This window comes from Vipera berus (genome assembly GCF_964194415.1).
Source record: "Vipera berus genome assembly, chromosome: 2".
Taxonomy (NCBI): domain Eukaryota; kingdom Metazoa; phylum Chordata; class Lepidosauria; order Squamata; family Viperidae; genus Vipera; species Vipera berus.
This window is the reverse complement of record NC_138203.1, coordinates 107,500,382-107,519,029: the sequence shown is the minus strand read 5'-3', so window position 1 is coordinate 107,519,029 and position 18,648 is coordinate 107,500,382. Positions and strand designations below refer to the sequence as shown.

General features: G+C 38.9%; 1 protein-coding gene across 17 annotated transcripts in view; it reads right to left on the bottom strand.

Annotated features, from left to right (window-relative positions):
- Nucleotides 1–18,648, bottom strand: part of ADGRL3 (adhesion G protein-coupled receptor L3) — a gene marked incomplete at its 3' end in the record, with an annotated part of 400,329 nt that overhangs the window by 363,977 nt on the left and 17,704 nt on the right. For all 17 annotated transcript variants that reach the window (XM_081321797.1, XM_081321796.1, XM_081321791.1 and 14 more), the window contains exon 2: nt 939–1,048. In XM_081321797.1, the coding sequence (XP_081177923.1) occupies nt 939–1,048 (110 nt within the window). The remainder of the gene's footprint in view (nt 1–938; nt 1,049–18,648) is intronic.

Here is an 18,648-nt window from a genome sequence, read left to right as displayed (position 1 = left end):
TGTTGAGAACCACAATTCTACGTTAGTCAACTTCTCTACTACAGGGCTTTTCAACCTTTTCACCCATTGTACCACTTTTAGGATATGGCAACATCCGAGTACCACCAGTCGCCTAGCAAGGTGTCAAAAACGTGATGACCAAAAAAGAAAGAAAGAAAATAAGTGATGAAGTACAGGTAGTCCTCAACTTACAACAGTTTACTTAGTGGTTGTTCGAAGTTACAATGGCACTGAAAAAAGTGCCCCCCAAGCCACAGCCGAGCAAGACACCTGCCTGCCTGCCCGGCGGTGCTCTTCCTCCTGTCATAGGTTTTCATTGTTGTGAGCATTTCTTTTGAGGATTGGCAGTGGGGGTGGGGTGGGGTAGGGTGTTTGGTTTTATTCCCCCCACCTCTGCTGGGTGGTTGCAGCAGGTTTTGGTCACTTCACATGACCCTGGGACACTGTGACCATCATAAATATGAATCAGTTGCCAAGCATCTGAATGTAAATCACAAGAGCCTGGAGATGCTGCAACATTCCAGCTGATCGGTGCTTCTTCTGGGCTCAGCAGACGTGCCAGGATCAGTGCTGAGCTCCAGCTGGAGCCTGGCGCTGATCCTGGTGCTTCCACTGAGCCCTGACAGCCCTGCAGCTCCAGCTGTCTCTCACTCTGGCCTGTGCAGTGCTGCCACCGGTTCAGCTCATTCCCCTCCCCTGCTACCACTTTTTTAGGATGCTCGCCTACCACCTGCCAGGTACCAATGTACCACAGGTGGTACCCGTACCACTGGTTGAAAAGCCCTGCTCTACTATCTCACCACTGCTCAGTTTGTCAGAAGATACTTATGTGAGCATGAAATAACCTAAAAAACTGAAAGCCAACAATTATAGCAATTTGGTATTCAGATCAATAATACAATAATAATAGCAACTACTATAGTAATAATAATACATACTGTAAGGGACACATTCATATTGCACTTCCAAGTACTTGTATGTTCCTGGACAAGGGTCAGGAAACACATCTGGGCCAGCAACCACTGCACATTGGGTCCGGTTGCTACACCTGAAAAATGAAAATAAAAATCAGATTAAAAATTGGAGTAACATAGATAATGATTCCAAACCGTAGGAACATTCAGGCTAATATTTCATTTAATTCAAAAATATTATGACTGCAGTACTTTAGAAAGTTACAGCCTTTTTCAAGACAAGCTTGGTTCCTAGTGACTTCAGATATGTGTCCAAGGATTTTTCTTGGCAGTAATACTGCCATCTGTTAAAAGCAGAATATCTATCTATCTATCTATCTATCTATCTATCTATCTATCTATCTATCTATCTATCTATCTATCTATCTATCATCTATCTATCTACCTATCTACCTATCTATCCATCCATCCATCCATCCATCCATCCATCCATCCACTTACCCACCCACCCATCTATCCATCCATGAAAGCTGCCTGATACCATAAAACAAGAATCAATATTATAACTGATACATTGAAATAACAACAACAGCAACAATAATAATATAAAAATGTATGTCTAGAACTGGGGTCGGCAACCGGAAAAAGGAAAAGAGCCACTTGGAACCGGTTCCATTACAGAAACAAAAAAGTGGGAGCCGCAAAAACATTTTGCGCATGCGCAAAATGGGAGGCACCTGCGTGGCGACGGGTCTCCCCTTTGGAGAGGTGCGTGTGCACCTCCGCCCGAATGGGCAGTGGCGCCGCTCATTGGGAAAGCTGCCGTGGCCTGTTTGCAGGCTGCCGCCTCCAGAGGAAGGCGGCAGCCTGCAAACGGGCCGTGGCAGCTTTCCCAATGGACGGTGCCACTGCCCATTCCGAGAGGTGTGCACGCACCTCTCGGAACGGGCGGAGGTGCGCGTGCACCTCTCCAAACCTTGGGAGAGGTGCGCACGCACCTCTGCCCGAACGGGCAGTGGCGCCGCTCGTTTGGAAAGCTGCTGCAGCCCATTTGCAGGCTGCTGCCTTCAGAGGAAGGCGGAAGCCTACAAACGGGCCGCGGCAGCTTTCCCAACGGACGGCGCCACTGCCCGTTCTGACAGGTGTGCACGCACCTCTCCGAACGGGTGGAGGTGCGCACGCACCTCTCCAAATGGGCGGCGCCACTCTCCATTTGGAGAGGTGCGCGCGCACCACTGCCCATTCGGAGAGGTGCACGCGCACCGGGCAACTGGCAGCTGCAGGAGATGGCTCAAAAAGCCGCATGCTGCTCCGGAGCCGCGGGTTGCCGACCCGTGGTCTACAGCAAGAAATCTCCACTATTGTATTGATTTTAAACAATTATTTAGTTTTTCTAGTAAAAGTACCTAAACTGATGGCAAAAAAGTTTATCTTAAAATATATCTATATCTATATACCTATATCTAGATGTAGATATAGATATAGACATAGATATATAAAATAATACATTGAAATACCAGTTCAGAACACCGAAAGCTAATTAACAAAACACTTAGCAAAATACAAGTTATTATTTTATGCCTGAAAACAGAGCTATAGATGGAATCAAGATATTTAGGGCCTTAATAGTTATGCTTCACATCATACTAGTAATTAATCAGCTGGAATAAGAATAATAACATGATGGCCCAAGGTGACCAGTTGGCTTTGTGCCCAAAGTGGGAGTAGAACTCATAGTTTCCAAGTTTCTAACCTGATGTCTTAAACAGTACACCAAACTGGCTCTCTAATAACTTAAAGTGTATCCTAGGGCAGTAGTCCCCAACCTTTTCACTTAATTCACAATTCACTTAGCAGCTGTCTTGCTTAGCAACAGAAATTTGGGGCTACACTGTGATTGTAAGTTGAGGACTACCTGTATTTGAAGAATGTTTACATTCCCTGCAAAAACAAGTATTTTTTTATAAATATCTCAATGCAATTCCATTTTGAAGTTACACTTAAAAATACTGTGTATACCCTGGCCTAGTTATTAAATGGCCCACTGATTATTGAATGTCTATAAATTATAGGTAAGTACATTTTTACTGCTAAATATCTCACTGTATTTCATAGTTTTAGTGAGTTATGACCTTGATTTATGGACTTAAAGTGAGTAATAGCTTTTTTATTTTTCTGCTAACTGCCAATCTTATAAATTTTTACTACTATTTCTATAACACTTACCTAATAATTTACATAATTATGTACATTATATATTATATACATTATATATTATATACATACATACTTTATATGAGAAAGTATACATACACACACATATACATACATACACACACACACACTCATATAAAGTCCTTATTTACTAAAATGTTTTGAAATAGTAACAACTCCACAAACAAATCTGTCTCTCAACATATCCTAGGCAACATTTCCCAAAAATGTGATAAAAAATACATCAATAAAGGTTTTTTTGATCCACTGTAATACTGTTTTTCTTTCTTTTTCTGTCAAGGAATTTAAAATATTTCACTGTTGAGGTTGCTTTTGAATTAATTTGCATAGATAAGGATGTAAGTATTTCAGCAACATAGGTCTCAAAAAAGTATGTTTAACTAAAACATATAAATAGAAATGTTTCCTTTTCCTTCTCTCTATATTAATTCCATCTCCCAGAAAGCTGACCCTATTATGCCATATGTTATTGCCAGTCCCCTATCTCAGTTCCTCAGTTTTTCAAAAAAAATGACATAAGCTTTTATTTTTTCTTTGATGTATAATTGCAGTTTGTTATATTTTCTATTGTGCCAGAAAATAAGTAGCATTTTGTTTATCTGTAATATGAACAAAGAATGTATTTATTTGTCTGAAATCTGTAAAGGTATAATAAACAGGCAATTCAAGGGTTCTGTTAAGTTATTTATTTATTGTAATGTATTAGTAGTGGTATTTTTATCATAATTTATGATTACTCCTTTTAAAACCAATGTAGTTAACCAATGCATGTAGGAAACACATCACAATAGTAATGGGGGACTTTAACTACCCTGACATCAACTGGGAGACAAATTCTGCAACAAGTGGGAGATCGAACATGTTCCTGACCCACCTAGTTGACAATGTCATCACCCAAAAGGTAGGGGAGGCAGCTAGCTATACTGGACCTTATTCTTACCAACAGCAAAGAAGTGATAGAGGGAATTGAAGTTGCAGGAACTTTAGGGGAGAGTGACCAGGTCATATCAGAATTCAATATAAAGCAGACACAAACAACAGATGATAATCAAACCAGTGTCTCCAACTTTAAAAGAGCTGATTTTAACAAAGTCAGAGAAACCACAGGAAGGATTACATGGAAGAAAATCTGATAGGAGAAATCAACTCAAGAAGCTTGGAAAACTCTGAAAAATACAATTATAAAAGCACATTCCAGTTCAATACCAGTAAAAAAGAAAAACAAGAAAACCAAGAAAAAAAATCAGTGTGATAGCATAAAGAACTCTCAGACCAATGGAGAGAGAGAAAAAAAGGATAAGTATAAAAAATGAAAAGAAGGACATATAACTAAGGGAACAAATAGACCAAACCTGCAAAGATGAAGTTAGGAAAGCTAAGGCTTTGAACAAAGTAAGACTTGCAACAAATGTTAAAAACAGTAAAAGCAATTTATTTCAACACATAAAAAACAAGACTGGAAAAGAGCTGATGTAGTTTCCATTTTCAAAAAAGGAGAAAAAAAAGAGATCCAGGAAATTACAGACCAATCAGCCTGACATAATACCTGGGAAGATCTTGGAAAAAATAATCAAGCAACAAATCTGTGAACACCTATAAGCCAACAGTTATAACCAATAGCCAACATGGTTCATGAAAAAAGGATCATGCCAAATGAATCTTATTTCATTCTTTGACAAAGTGACTAAATTAGTGGATCAGTGAAATGCTGTCGACATAGTATACTTAGACTTCAATAAAGCATTTGATAAAGTCGACCACAACCTACTTCTTGTCAAGCTAGAAAAATGTGGGATAGGCTTTCAGTTTGCCATTGCGGCCGCTGCGGCCACTGGAAGGTGAGCTCCATCTTCTGCATTTGGTTTCGCTCCGCTGGGGGACCCTGGAAAGGGTCAAAAGTCACCCTGTAGGGGCAACAAGCAAGGAGGGGAACCCTGCTTGAAAGCGGGAGGGCAGCAGCCCTTCTGCTCAATCCAGGGCAGCCCTCCAAACTGGCGGAGGAAAGACTGGCCATAGTAATATGGCTCGTCACTAGGCTGAAGAGAGCCAAAGTCAAACTTACCACCAAGCACTTTGAAAGCAACACAGATGAAACTGGGTGAAATCCGATCTTCTCTTTATCCTAAGTATTCTTTTTCCTGTAAAAGTTGCCCAAAGTATCTTTCCCCCTGTGAGGAGAGAGGGAAGGGAATTTCTATCCTACCCTCTAAGAATAGCAGCGACTGACTACCCAGAGGAATTAAAGCACTAAAAGAACAATTTTAATCTAATTGGATTTATATGTTCCTGAAACTTGGGGACCAAAAATTTTCCTATTTTTACTGGAGACTCTTGTTTTTATCTACAAAAAAGAAATAAAATTGGGAAAAGGATTAGAAAAATTTTGGACTTAAAAAACTTTAAATGGCATTGGTGTCATCTTGTGGTGAAGTTTGGAATTACAACTTGTTATTTCCTAAAAGAGACATGGCTTGAAGCCCAGACTTTAGATAAAACTCTTTTGACCTTGGTACCACCTATGAGAAACTCAGCTGTAAAGAGAACAGCTGAGCAGCATAACTGGAGTTCTTGAACTATGAATGTAAACCTTTACTGACTTTCAGAGTTATATGTGGGGAATTGCCTTCCTATGACTTTATTTGAGAAACATTGGTTACTATATGAGATGATGAAAGACCATGGACTATAAAATCTTGCTTGACAAATGACTTCTATTATAAAGACTATCTATAAACCCGTGAAAGAGAGGTCCCATACCTAGTTATAAAATTATTTTTAACATCTGATTTTAAAGTCCTCAACTTAACACATTATTAAAAGAATATGGATGAAGACCAGGAAAAGATCCTTTCCATATTGAAAGCAATACATGAAACCATTCTTTCAGCTTGTGATAAAATAAGACCTAACATAAAAAAACAAGATGCCAGCTTAGATACACAAACCCAAACTTTGACTACAACCAAAGAACTAACAATGTAGAAGACAACAGAAGAAGTTGAACAATCAAATATTAAGATGGAGGACTCAACTGACCAACAAATACAGTTAATGGAAAATCTAGAAAAGGAAGTGACAACACTGAAAATGGAAAAGACTTTCTATATACAGTAAATGAGAAGAAATTTGAGAAAGAAGAACAGATTGAATAAAAGATAAACATATCAGGGCAACCATGGGGAATTGGAATAATAGGGAGACAGCTTAATGAATACAAATGGGCTAGCCCTTCCCAAAAAAATGGCAATTAAATGATCTCCTTTATTTCAAATAATATGTATAATTTATTTATTTTATTTTATTTATTTATTTGTTTTTTTTAAACCGCCCTTCTCCCGAGGGACTCGGGGCGGTGTACAGAGTAAGGTAGGTATACAGATTGAACAATAGTGAAAAACAATAGTAAAAACAAACTGGGACCCCAATTGGAGCTATCAGGCCAGGCCGGACTGCTGGAACAGGTAAGTTTTTAAGTCGCGCCGGAAGGTGCGGAGGTCGGGGGCCATCCGGATTTCAGTTGGCAAGCAGTTCCAGAGGGCTGGCGCACCCACTGAGAATGCCCTCCCCCTGGGGGCCACCAGCCGACATTCCTTGAGCGGTGGCACCCTGAGGAGGCCCTCTCTGTGAGAGCGCACAGGACGGTGGGGTGTTGACATTGGCAGAAGGTGCTCCCGTAGGTAGTCCGGACCCATGCCATGTAGGGCTTTGTATGTCATTGTTAGCACCTTGAATTTCACTCGGAAGGCATATCTATTTGACAATCTAAAAGCACTGATATGGAAGGCTAGTTGGCAAAGGAAGAAAGCCAGAATAAAGCTGAAGAAAATTGGGGTTTTGATTTATTAGAGGGTATTTGATATTATTAATTAGAGGGTTAAATGAAGAAGTTGAGATAAAGGGAATTTTGGTCATTAGATTTAAAATATTTGGAAATTAGTTGAAAATAAGGATTTTATCTGTTTAATATTTTAAAAATAGACCTAAAAGAAAAAAATTATTACAAATATGTTTGATTTATTGATTAACCCAGGCAATATATATAATGGTTTTGATTTATTAAAGGGGATATTGTATTATTAAGTAGATGATTTAATATGGTGGGAAATAGATAACTTTTAGGAAATAGAACAAGACTATAGTCAAATAGATAAAATGTGTATTTTGAATATTAGATTCTGTTATGAATTGAGATAAGGGAAATTTTGGTTATGTAAAGCCTGAAAATTAAAAATATCAAAGGTTAAATTGGAATATTGATGGAAAATTAAAAATTGGGGAAAAATTAATAACAGGATATGGATTGTTTATGAAGATTGAATGTAAAAAGTAATTAAGTTATGTATAAGCTAAAAATTTATTGATAAATGTAATAATGTTTTTACTGAGTTGATATAATAAGAACTGTATTAGCTTAAATACGAGACAGTAGATGTTAAGGGAAAAAGAGAGGAAATATTTGATATTGTAACCTGAAATTTGTACCAAAGATTTTTATATGTTATCGAACTATTGATTAATCCAGCCACCATGTTGTTTTTTAAATACTTAAATGTAAAATTGGAAAATTAATGAAATATTATTTTAAAAAATGTGGGATAGACACTACCACCATCAGATGGGTCTGTAAGTGGCTGACAAATCAGGCTCAACATGAACTACATCCACATGGAAGGAAGTAAGCAATGGGGTACCCCAAGGTTCTGTTTTGGGCCCAATACTCTTCAATATCTTCATAAACTATCTAGATGAGGAACAGAAGGGGAATTCATCAAATTTGCAGATGACACTAAGCTGGGAGGAATAGCCAACAGAAGACAAGCTCAAGTTCAAAAAAGGTCTTGACAGTCTTGGACACTAGGCCCTATCTAACAAAATAAAATTCAATGTAGATAAAAGTAAGGCTTTACACTTAGGCAAGAAAAATCAACTGTATAGGTAGAGGCTAGGTGAAACTTGGCTTAATGCCAGTAATTGTGTGAGAGATCTTGGAGTGCTAGTGGACGATCATTTCAATATGAGCCAGCAATGTGTGGAAGCAGCCAAAAAAGCCAATTCAGTCCCAGGCTGCATTAATAGAAGCATAGAATCAAGACCGTGTGAAGTTCTAGTACCACTTTATAAAGCCTTAATAAGACCATACTTGGAATACTGCATCCAGTTCTGGTCACCACAAAAGGTGTTGAGACTCTGGAAAGAGTGCAGAGAACAGCAACAAGAATGATTAGGGAGCTGGAGGCTAAAACATACAAAGAATGGTTGCAGGAATTAGGTATGTCTAGTCTAATGAAAAAAAGGACAAGGGGTGACATGACAGCAGTGTTCCAATATTTGATCCTACAAAGAAAAGGGGGTCAAACTATTTTCCAAAGCACCGAAAGGCAAGATGAGAAACAATGGATGGAAACCTAGAACTAAGCAGAAATTTCCTAACGGTGAACGCAATCAATCAGTGGAACAGTTTGCCTTCAGAAGTTGTGGGTGCTCCATCACTGGAGGCTTTCAAAAGGAGAGTGGACAACCATTTTCCTCAAATAGTATAGGGTCTCCTGCTCAAGCAGGGGGTTGGACTAGAAGCCCTCCAAGGTATCTTCCTCCAATTCTACTATTCTATGTTCTAAAACATCTATAGCACTAAAAATACCCCAGAATTTATTTATTTTTACTTATTATACTCTGCCATCCAATAAAACTTCAACTTCATCCAGATGCTCTGACTCTACCCCGAATTAAGGTATTACAGGGTCATAAAAAGGGAGGTTTCTTATACTCTGCCATCATTTCCATTCCATATTCAAGGAAAGAGAGAGCTGTGTTAGATTTAATTGACACCTAACTTGCACTAACTGCAATGTTTACTAACTGGCTATTCTAACATCATGTTCTACAGTCAGAGTGGTGAAAAGATTATTTTCTGCTAGATTATTTCTCACTGTTTCTTATTTATAGTACTTGAGAAATGAGATGAATCATAACAGTCTTATGATGCTAATGCAGTCACAACAGTCTAAGGACACTAATGCATTCCAGGGTTCTCTTTATTTTTATCAAATTTGTTTTCAATAGACAACTCATCTGAGTTTTAGTTTTAGCAGAAATATATCTTTCTATATTAATTTCATTCCTTTAGCAGACTAAACAATAAAACTAGTAAAATTTTCTGTATGTATTAAGTAGAACGTCTAAAAATATAAATATTGATAGCATATACATTCTCACATAATTTTTACATTTTGCATATAGAAATGATTGAAGCTTCTAAGAGAAATACTTTTTGCAATTTGATCTGTAAGATCCATTTTAAACGGTGAAGGGTTTTGCAAAACAATCTTCTTCGTTATTTGTTTCCTAATCTGCAGCTGCCTTAGAGTAAATCAGTCACAGAAAATGAGTTTTCCTTGCAATTAATGCCAAGAAATCAAGGCTTTCAGCAGATAATCCCAGGATTTACATATGGTTCAATCAGTCATCAGCTGTAGTTTGTGAGATGGCTTGTTTGGCCTGGGGTCCAATTGGATCAGTGATAGTACCTATTCTTTATTTCTTCTGAAACCTTTATTGTGACATCCATTGTCACTTTATTGGCTTTGTGTACCAGTTGCTCTTAATTTGACAAATTAAAGACAAGGCAAGAATATAAGGAGAATATGAATAAAAATTACAAAATTATTAAAGTTGAGAGAGAAAACCAGGTGAGCGCTAAGCAAGATACCAATCGAGCTATCTTAGAGAACATTCTTGGAACTACAATCTTAGAATAATTCTATCTCCACTAGTTGCATTCATGGCCAAATGCCCCCAATCGGGTACTTTTGTAGGTGATCCATTATAAGCAGCACAGTGTCATGTGAATGGGTTTCCTTGTATTAAGATAACAAATGTCTTGCTTCCAGCTGGACAAGCCAATCTTCACTTGCTGGAGAACTATACAATATAAAATTCTGCTAGCTGATCCATCTTATATTGAACCACATGACAGCTAAAGCACTTCCTAATGAGCACAGTCCCTGACTCAGAGAAGCACTTCACATTTATCTGTGTCACGAACCTGGTCTTGCATATCAATGTGATAGACTCAAAATAGCAGAGAATTTGTACTACAAAAATCAATTGATACATTTGCTTAAATGTAGCTGAAACTGATTGCTTCAGAATTAGTGCATAAATAAGCAGGCAAGGGTCAGAGTCACATTAAGTTTTAAAAATAAATCTGAATGCCTCAACATCACAACGCCTAATTCTAAAAAAACCACCTAATTAAAAAAAAACAAAACAGTTCTTCGATTTGAACGTTGGAAAGTTTCAAGAGATGATTTCTGATAATATGAAATGACTGTCTATTTTTGTAAGAGATAAATCTGATACTGAGTTATAGCAAATATAAGAATCAAAGTAATCAGATACATTTCAAATTTCCACTACTATCCTTTCTCCCTCTCTTCCCCAATGAATAATAAATCTTCATAGAATCCCACAGCATCAAATCCATACTTATCCATATCCAGCTGGCATTAGTATCACTTGTATTTGTTGGTTCATTCCACTGATGATTCGTATCATTTTTAACTATAAAAACTATTTGTTTTCATACATAACTTTTGCTATGATAGCCAACAGCATCTTTTACATATCTCCATTTTTTCCAAGTTTTTCTGCAAAATGAATCCTTCCCTGGGCAGGAACTGGACAAGAGCATTTCCAAGATCCCTTCCAATCATATCACCCCATGATTCTATGATCTCCCTAAATATCATCATTGGCATCCTGCAGTCTCGAGAGACTAAGGTATAGCCAAAATATACAATTTTATATAATTGTGTACATGATTTTTAAGCCAAACCGCATCCTGAGATGGAATTATCATGTAAAATGAATTGCATTTCCATTTATCTGGTGAGGGATTACATTAGGTGGTTCATATTTGAAAAAAATCTAGCTGCCCTAAATTAAGTTGCAAGTATCAAGCAAAAGCTAGGAAGCCTCATGAATCAAATAGGTGACATTAAATAAATATGTTCTTTCATGCCTACTCAAAATCAATTCCTAAGAGAATGAGGCCAAGGAATAAATGTACTGAGAACCAGTACATAGAGGGAAAAATGAAACTATGAATGGAGAGCCTGGAACAAAAGGAAGCCAAGAACCAACAGGGCTCAGCCCACATCAAAGTCATTATGAGCTTGCACACAAAAACTCAGAGGGACAGAAAGTTGTTTTATTTACAACTCAAAACTGTAAAAAAAATGTTCTGTAGGTGGGGACATTGCTGAAAAACAACAGTGATTGAAAATGCTGATTATTCTTTTTCTTTTTTTAGTAGAAATCACTGTAGCAGAAAAGTGATTTAAACAGACAGAAGTATATTGAAGGCATTCCTGATTGTTGAAGTATTTCAACACATTGATGACCATCTGGATGGAAAGAAAACAAAGTAATTTCACTCCTCAGCTGAATCCTAAGTCTGTCCATCCATTCTTTAACACACACACATGTACTATCCTGATAGAAGCTGAACAATGTGACAATATTCAGTCCCATTCCTCTGCTACCACATTTCTATCCCATTAGCCAGTTTTTCCCCCCTCTCTCCTATAAGAAGATAAATAAAATTTTAAAAGTAGCAGCTAGGCTGACTCTTCCAATGAAATTACTTAATTCTCTCCTTATTCCCATTCTAGATTTGTCTTGCTACTCCAAAAGCTAAATTTCATTGCTGCAATTACCATTTTCTGAGAACACATCACAGTTCTGCAGTGGGAGGAAACTATTTCATCAGACTGAACGCTTACTCAGAAAGAAGCCTCAATTATTTTAGTAGTGTTTACTTCCTGCTAAGCATGGTTCTTGTTTGAACTGTCAGGAATGAAAATAAAATCATTTCATACTGAATCCTTAATTCCTTTATAAAGAATGTAGTGTAGTGCAGTGAAGTACAATGGTTAGTGAGAATTTTGAAGAAGGATTGTACAAGGATTCTGAATGCTAACTTGAGTTTCTTGCAAGCAGGATCAGATAAACCCATTTGAGAGACTGGGAGTTGTGAGAGGTTTCTAAACTTGTCTCCATCCCTATTGGCAATGATCCAGAATACACTTTTATCCCTTGAGAGTGAGCTGGTTCAGAATTATAATCACTGTTTTAGAAGAGTAGATCAAAGATTGTTCTTAAAATAAATATGGAATTTTCTAGAAAATTAGCATTCTAATAAATTGTCAGTCTTGGGTGACTTCATAAGTAAAATCAGGCTACAGATCATGAGGTCTTCCACATCTTTTAGATTTTCTATCCCATAACCTGCAGATACCATGGAACTGGTAGTGCCAGCTAGGGGTTTTGGAAATCTAACATATTTGGAAGCTCACGTTTGGAAGAGAATAAGGTAAGTTGCTGAAATAAGTATCTTTCTTGCCAAATGTAAGATTAGACTTTTCACCTTTTGTTATGAGGCCCAGGCTTTATGGTGGCTAAATAATTTGCTCTTTTGTTACCTGAAAGCTGGAGGTTTTGGTCATCCCATGGGCATCCCAATATGGTCAGCTACACTTCCTTTAGTTAAAGTATTAACCCAGAACTGGATCATAGGAAAGAGATGGTGAAAAATCAATGGAAAGATTAGGAAGTGGGAGGAATTGTGTTCTGACATGTTGTGAACTAGTAAAAAATCTGGAGAAAAATAGAAGTCCATAACATTCATTTACTATAAGTTGAAAGCTTTCTTTAATGTATCCTTACTTATCTCCCCTTCAATTTAATTAAGGAGAAGGCATTGTTTCTCTCTTGTATTCCATTCTTCTCCTCCTCCCTCATTTCAAAGAAAGGATAAAATAGAGCTGGAAGGGACATTGGAGGTCTTCTAGTCCAGGGCTTTTCAACCCATGGTATGCGTACCACCAGTGGTACTTTGCCACCTGGCAGGTGGTACTGTAGCAGGGCGGAGAGGAATGAGTTGAAGCGGCAGCTTTGCACAGCGCTACTGGGGCAGCGGATAGGCAAGGGGGGCTTCTCCCTCCAGGGGTGGGGAAAGATGCATTCTTCGACCAGTTCTTCCTTCCCCTTCTCTGGGCTGGGCTGCAATCTCACCCGCTGCTTCTGTATCTCCTCCTTCCTCATTTCCCCTCCCCCTTGCAGAAAAAAAGGAGAAGGCAGGTGGTGGGGTAGGGGTTTTCCCCATCCTGGATGATCCGAGAAGGGGTTTCTCTTCCTTGCCCGCTGCCCCACCCTGGATTGCTGGAATTCTCCGCTGGAGAAATCCCTGCCTTCACAAGAGAGGCAGAAGTGATCACCCTTTTGCAAGCAGGAAATCTTGCACCGGAATTGCAGCCGGGGATTCACCCCCCCACACACACACACTTTCCCTGGCTTGCCCCACACCTGGGGTTTCCTTCCTTGCGAGGAGACCCACTTCAAATGCAAGGTCTCGAGGCTTCCCTCGCCCTAAGCTGCCTGTTGTGATGGCTGATTTTTTGAGCAAGGTGGGAATCGCCCCGTGGAATCGTTGGCGTTAGGATCCTGGCGGAGGTTGCCTTGCCTTAAAGGGATCTGTTATTTTGGAAGGGGGATCTGGTGTTAGGAGGCTGTAATCCAGTCTGGTCGGTCACCAATCCAAAGAACCTCTGATATTGTTTCACACCTTTGCGATTTGTAGGGGGGGAAAAATAGCTGAATTGGCTTTCATGCTTTTACAGGGCTGTTGCAGCATCAATTATTCTGACAGGGCATAGATTTGAGTATTGATCCTGTGAGGCGGGGGCATTGCTCCTGCAGCATATTAAGTCCTGGTGGATTTGAGGTTCAGTGGCCTTAGCTGCCTGTTGAGTGAGGTTCTGCTTTTCAGACCTAAACAAATGCAAAGTCTCTTTCATTTTCATGCAATAAAATCAGAACAGAGCTAGAAGAGACCTTGGAGGTAGCCACCTTCAAATGCTCTCCTCTGCGCATGCACAGCAGGGCCGAGATGTTGCCAGTTCACTTTGCCCAGCTGCTCCATGGGGTAAGAATGCTCCGCTGCCTGCCAAAACCAGGTTGGGGTCTGGGCGGCGTAGCACAGGACAATGGGAGGGAGGGAGGGAAGGAAAGAAAGGACAAAGAGGGAAGGGAGGGAGGGAGGGACAATGGAAAGGATGGAGGGAAGGAGGAAGAGACAAAGAGGGAAGGAAGGAAGGAAGGGAGGGAGGGAGGGAGGGAGGAAGGAAGGAAGGAAGGAAGGAAGGAAGGAAGGAAGGAAGGAAGGAAGGAAGGAAGGAAGGAAGGAAGGGACAATAGGAGAGAGGGAGGGAAGCCATCCACCCCAGTCTCACCCTGGTGGGACAACTGGTGGTACTCGGATATTGCCTTATCCTAAAAGTGGTACAATGGGTGAAAAGGTTGAAAAGCCCTGTTCTAGTCCAGCCCCCTGTGATGGCGCACCCACGATTTCCGAAGGCAAGCTGTTCCACTGGTTAATTGTTCTCCGTGTTAGGAAGTTTCTCCTTAATTCCAGGTTGCTTCTCTCTTTGGTCAGTTTCCAACCATTGTTTCTTGTCTTGCCCCCTGGTGCTTTGGAGAATAATTTGACCCTCTCTTCTTTGTGGCAGGCCCTCAAATACTGGAATACTGCTATCATGCCTCCCCTATTTCTTCTTTTCTTTAGACTAGTCAAACCCAAGTCCTGCAGTCTTTGATCATTTTAGTTGCTCTTCTCTGAACTTTTTTCCCCCAAGGTTTCAACATCTTTTTTGTAGTATGGTGACCAAAATTGGTTGCAGTATTCCAAGTGTGGTCTTAGTAGGATTTTATAAAGCTGTATTAATACTTCACGTGATCTTGATTCTATGCCTCTGTTTATACAACCTATGATTGTTTTAGCTTTTTGGCTGCTGCTCCACACTGCTGGCTCATAGTCAAGCGATTGTCCACTAGGACTCCAAGGTCCCTCTCACAGTTACTGTTTTTTAGCCAGGTCTCGCCTAATCTGTACTTATTATACCTTTGATTTTTCCTACCTAAATGTTAAACTTTGCTTTTCTCTACATTGTTCAAGTCTGTCAAGATCTTTTTGGATCCTGAGCTTGTCTTCTGGGGTGTTGGCTATTTCTACAGGTTTAGTGTCATCTGCAAATTTGATGAGTTCCTCTTCTATTTCCTCATCTCAGTCATTTATGAAGATATTAAAGAGTACCGAGTCTAAGATGGAGCCTTGTGGTACCCCACTGCTTACTTCTCTCCATGTGGATGTAATACCATAGAGGCAGTTTGGTTCACTTTAGAAAACATTTAAAATATTTTTAAGCAACAGGGATAAAGATTAAAATGGACCAGCAGACAGGTGAATTTTTACACCTTTATTTATCATATATTATTGAAAACAAAACAAAACAAAACAAAAATATCTTGCAGCCCAGATGCCAACCATGTCTACAAATCAAAACCAGGAAAAATGCCTTATTTGAGAACAGGAGTTACTACCGTGACAGTTACATATCTTCTATCTACTATACACAGCTGCTATGGTCCTGAGGATAATGATGTGCATTTTGCTGGCAGGGTTTTGTACCAATGTTGAGGCTTATATAGTAGCTTTACTACTGGGACTCACTTAGCAGAGAGTTATTCACTGCCTTACTTCAAAAGGAGTCCTTATTACTTTGAAACAGAAATTATTTGGGTTTGTGCTAAGGTTCTCAGAAGCCACAATAAAATGAGCAGTTAAAAACATGAAAACAAACATTGTTCTGACAGAAAAAAACTGTTCCAGGTTTACATACCCACACCATTATAGCAGAGACAAGAAGCTTTTCTCTTCTGAATGGGGAGTAGCTTGAAAAGGCACAATGTTACAGAGCTAAGATAATCCACAGAAATGCAAATCTCTTTTATGGGACAGGAACAAGTATATATAAGAGAAAAAACTCTGAGGCAAGCATTGCCCAAGAAAGCAGCAAACTTTGAAAATGATTTAGACTGAGTCTTTGCAAGAATAGCATCACTTTGCTAGTCCTAACAGCCCTTTCCTTATTTTCCTGGCTTCCACACGAGCCCAAAACTATTATGCTGCTTCTCTAAGAGTTGCATTAAAGATACACTGATGCAATGATTGGACTCATTAAGGCACTGGCATCTTCCCCCAGCTTGTATGGAAGCCTGGAAAAAGATGTGTCTGTTTTAATCAATAGCCGAAACATATGCTTACCCAAGCTGGAAATAACTTTTCTCAAATCCTGTTTAGAGCATCCAGAGCCCTGTTGCCTAATATTAACTCAGGACAGAAAAGAAAAGGAGGCAATAAGTATTCTATCTGCCAAACAAAGCAGATTTTATTGCTTTCATCAAAATGGCAAAAGTAAAATCAGGTCACCCAGTTCCACCATTTTTGTATATATATGTGGTATCATGACAGACATACAAAAGGAGTGGAGCTTGTGTCACAGCAGCATACTGCTGCTGCTGCTTCATTCTGCCTTCTTGCCCCACCCTGGGGATGCCACTGAAGCTATCCATTATAGTGAAAGCATTTAAATGTCAATTTTGAGTTCACTGAAACTATTTCAGGGCAATGCTATTAAAAGCCCCTCTATCAAATTTATCCAGGAGTACCTACTTCAAAGTATCTAATTTTCTAATTCTTCCTGTCAATGCACATAATATTCCTTCCTAATTAGCAAATAATGATAACAACAACACACTAGCAAATGCAGGACCAGCCAGAAGCATGCAATGGTTAGGAGGATGTTATTTATATTCAATTTCAAATAGTTAAGTTACAATTGTACACATCAACTCAGCTTGGTTTCAAAGTGAGAGGGAAATCCAGGGAGTTAACAGACTCTTACAGTCATCATGGTTGTAAAGCCTGAAAGCAGGAAATTGAATCAATATGACAAATTGCTGGCAATGGTTTCAGGAGCTATCAGAGTGAATACGCCCTTGATAGGAATGATCAAAACAAGACAGTCAAATGTAGTATGTTTTACACAAGAATTTTAAAGAGAAAACAACCTTTGTATTGCTTGTCAGAAGATCTTTTTATACAGTAAGATCGAAACAGAGCATCTTGCAGTTCAGTTTTGCTCCAGCTTGTCTTGTGGTGCCAAGCGTTTCATTTCTCCTTGCTGGTCCACAATATGAATCAGTCACCATACTAAATATTACCGTGACAGTGAAATATCCTAAACCTGCCAGAATGCTTAACAACTCTTATATATATATAATTTAAGAACCCAACCATTCCTATTCAATTGCATGGAAATTGATCAAGCAAAACCCTGCTTTTTTAAAAATCAGGAACTCTGGCATGATTGGGAACTCTGTTGAGCTCCTGGTATAATTTCTTCCTGTGCTCTTACACCTCAGCTACAAAATTTTCTAAACTAAAAATTTAACCAATGTGCCAGATGGTTTCCTGTTGTTGCTTGGTTACTGCTTCAGTCTTCTATTAAAGGAGAGAATTCCTATATTCTTCAGTCAAGAAAGGCCTTTATTGCTTATTTATGGGGTTTTCTTTGTTGGGTAAGTATATTTTAATGTTTATACATTTTATCATACAAGAAAAGACACATATTTGGTATCCAACTTCCTAGGATTGGAAAGCAGAGGTTATTTAATCAACGTAAAGCATGCTCATATTTCAGATGCTTCATCAGCATTCATATAAATTTCAGGGCTTAAGAACTTATTTAAAGACATATAAATGAATAATGAAATATATCTATGCAGAGAGAAATGATCTAATGCTTGTTCTTTGCTTTTGTACTCGGAGTTCCTGTCTTTAGTTTGATTCATTGTTATTTTTTTTATTTTCAGGTCTGTATTATTTTTTAAAATATTGTATTTCTACATGTTTGTTCTTCAAAGTACTTACTTACCTCATTTGCTGGAATCACAAGTTGAGTCTTTCATAATAAATAAATGATGCACAAGTTAAATTCTGTGGTCTCACTGCTGTTCATGCAGTAATAAATTTGGGAAACATTCAAATCTCTGAAAGCACAGAGTCTGTGACCCCACTCTGAGGCTTCCCCCCTTTCATTCTTCCTTGGTTCCAACCCTTGGCTGAATATTCATTTCTGAGCTTTGCTACCCTTTTCATTTGTTCTAGTATGACATCCTCCTGATGAGACTGGTGTGGTGTGTGCCAAACCCTTCTTTCTCAGCTACTGTAGATATATTCTGTATCTTCCCAGAAAAACTTTGTGAAGAAGGTAACATAGGCCCTTGCTGTAGAATCTAAACCTTCCTAAGCAACACTATTTTTTAGCATATCCAGGATTTTTTTTTTCTTGCACCCATGATACTTTTATGAAGATCTGATGAAAAACTACCTGTGCCCCCAGTTCCTTCATCCCTCTGCCCCAGGTCTTGCTGTCTTCACAATTCTTTTAAAGCTAGTGTCCATCTTCATTCAATTTCACATGGATCAAGAGGAGAGGAGAGTTGGCCATGGTTTAAACAGGCTTGGTAACCACATCCTATATAAAGACATCTGAAAAAAACAATACACCCCTCCTGCAACATCCTATCAGTCTTG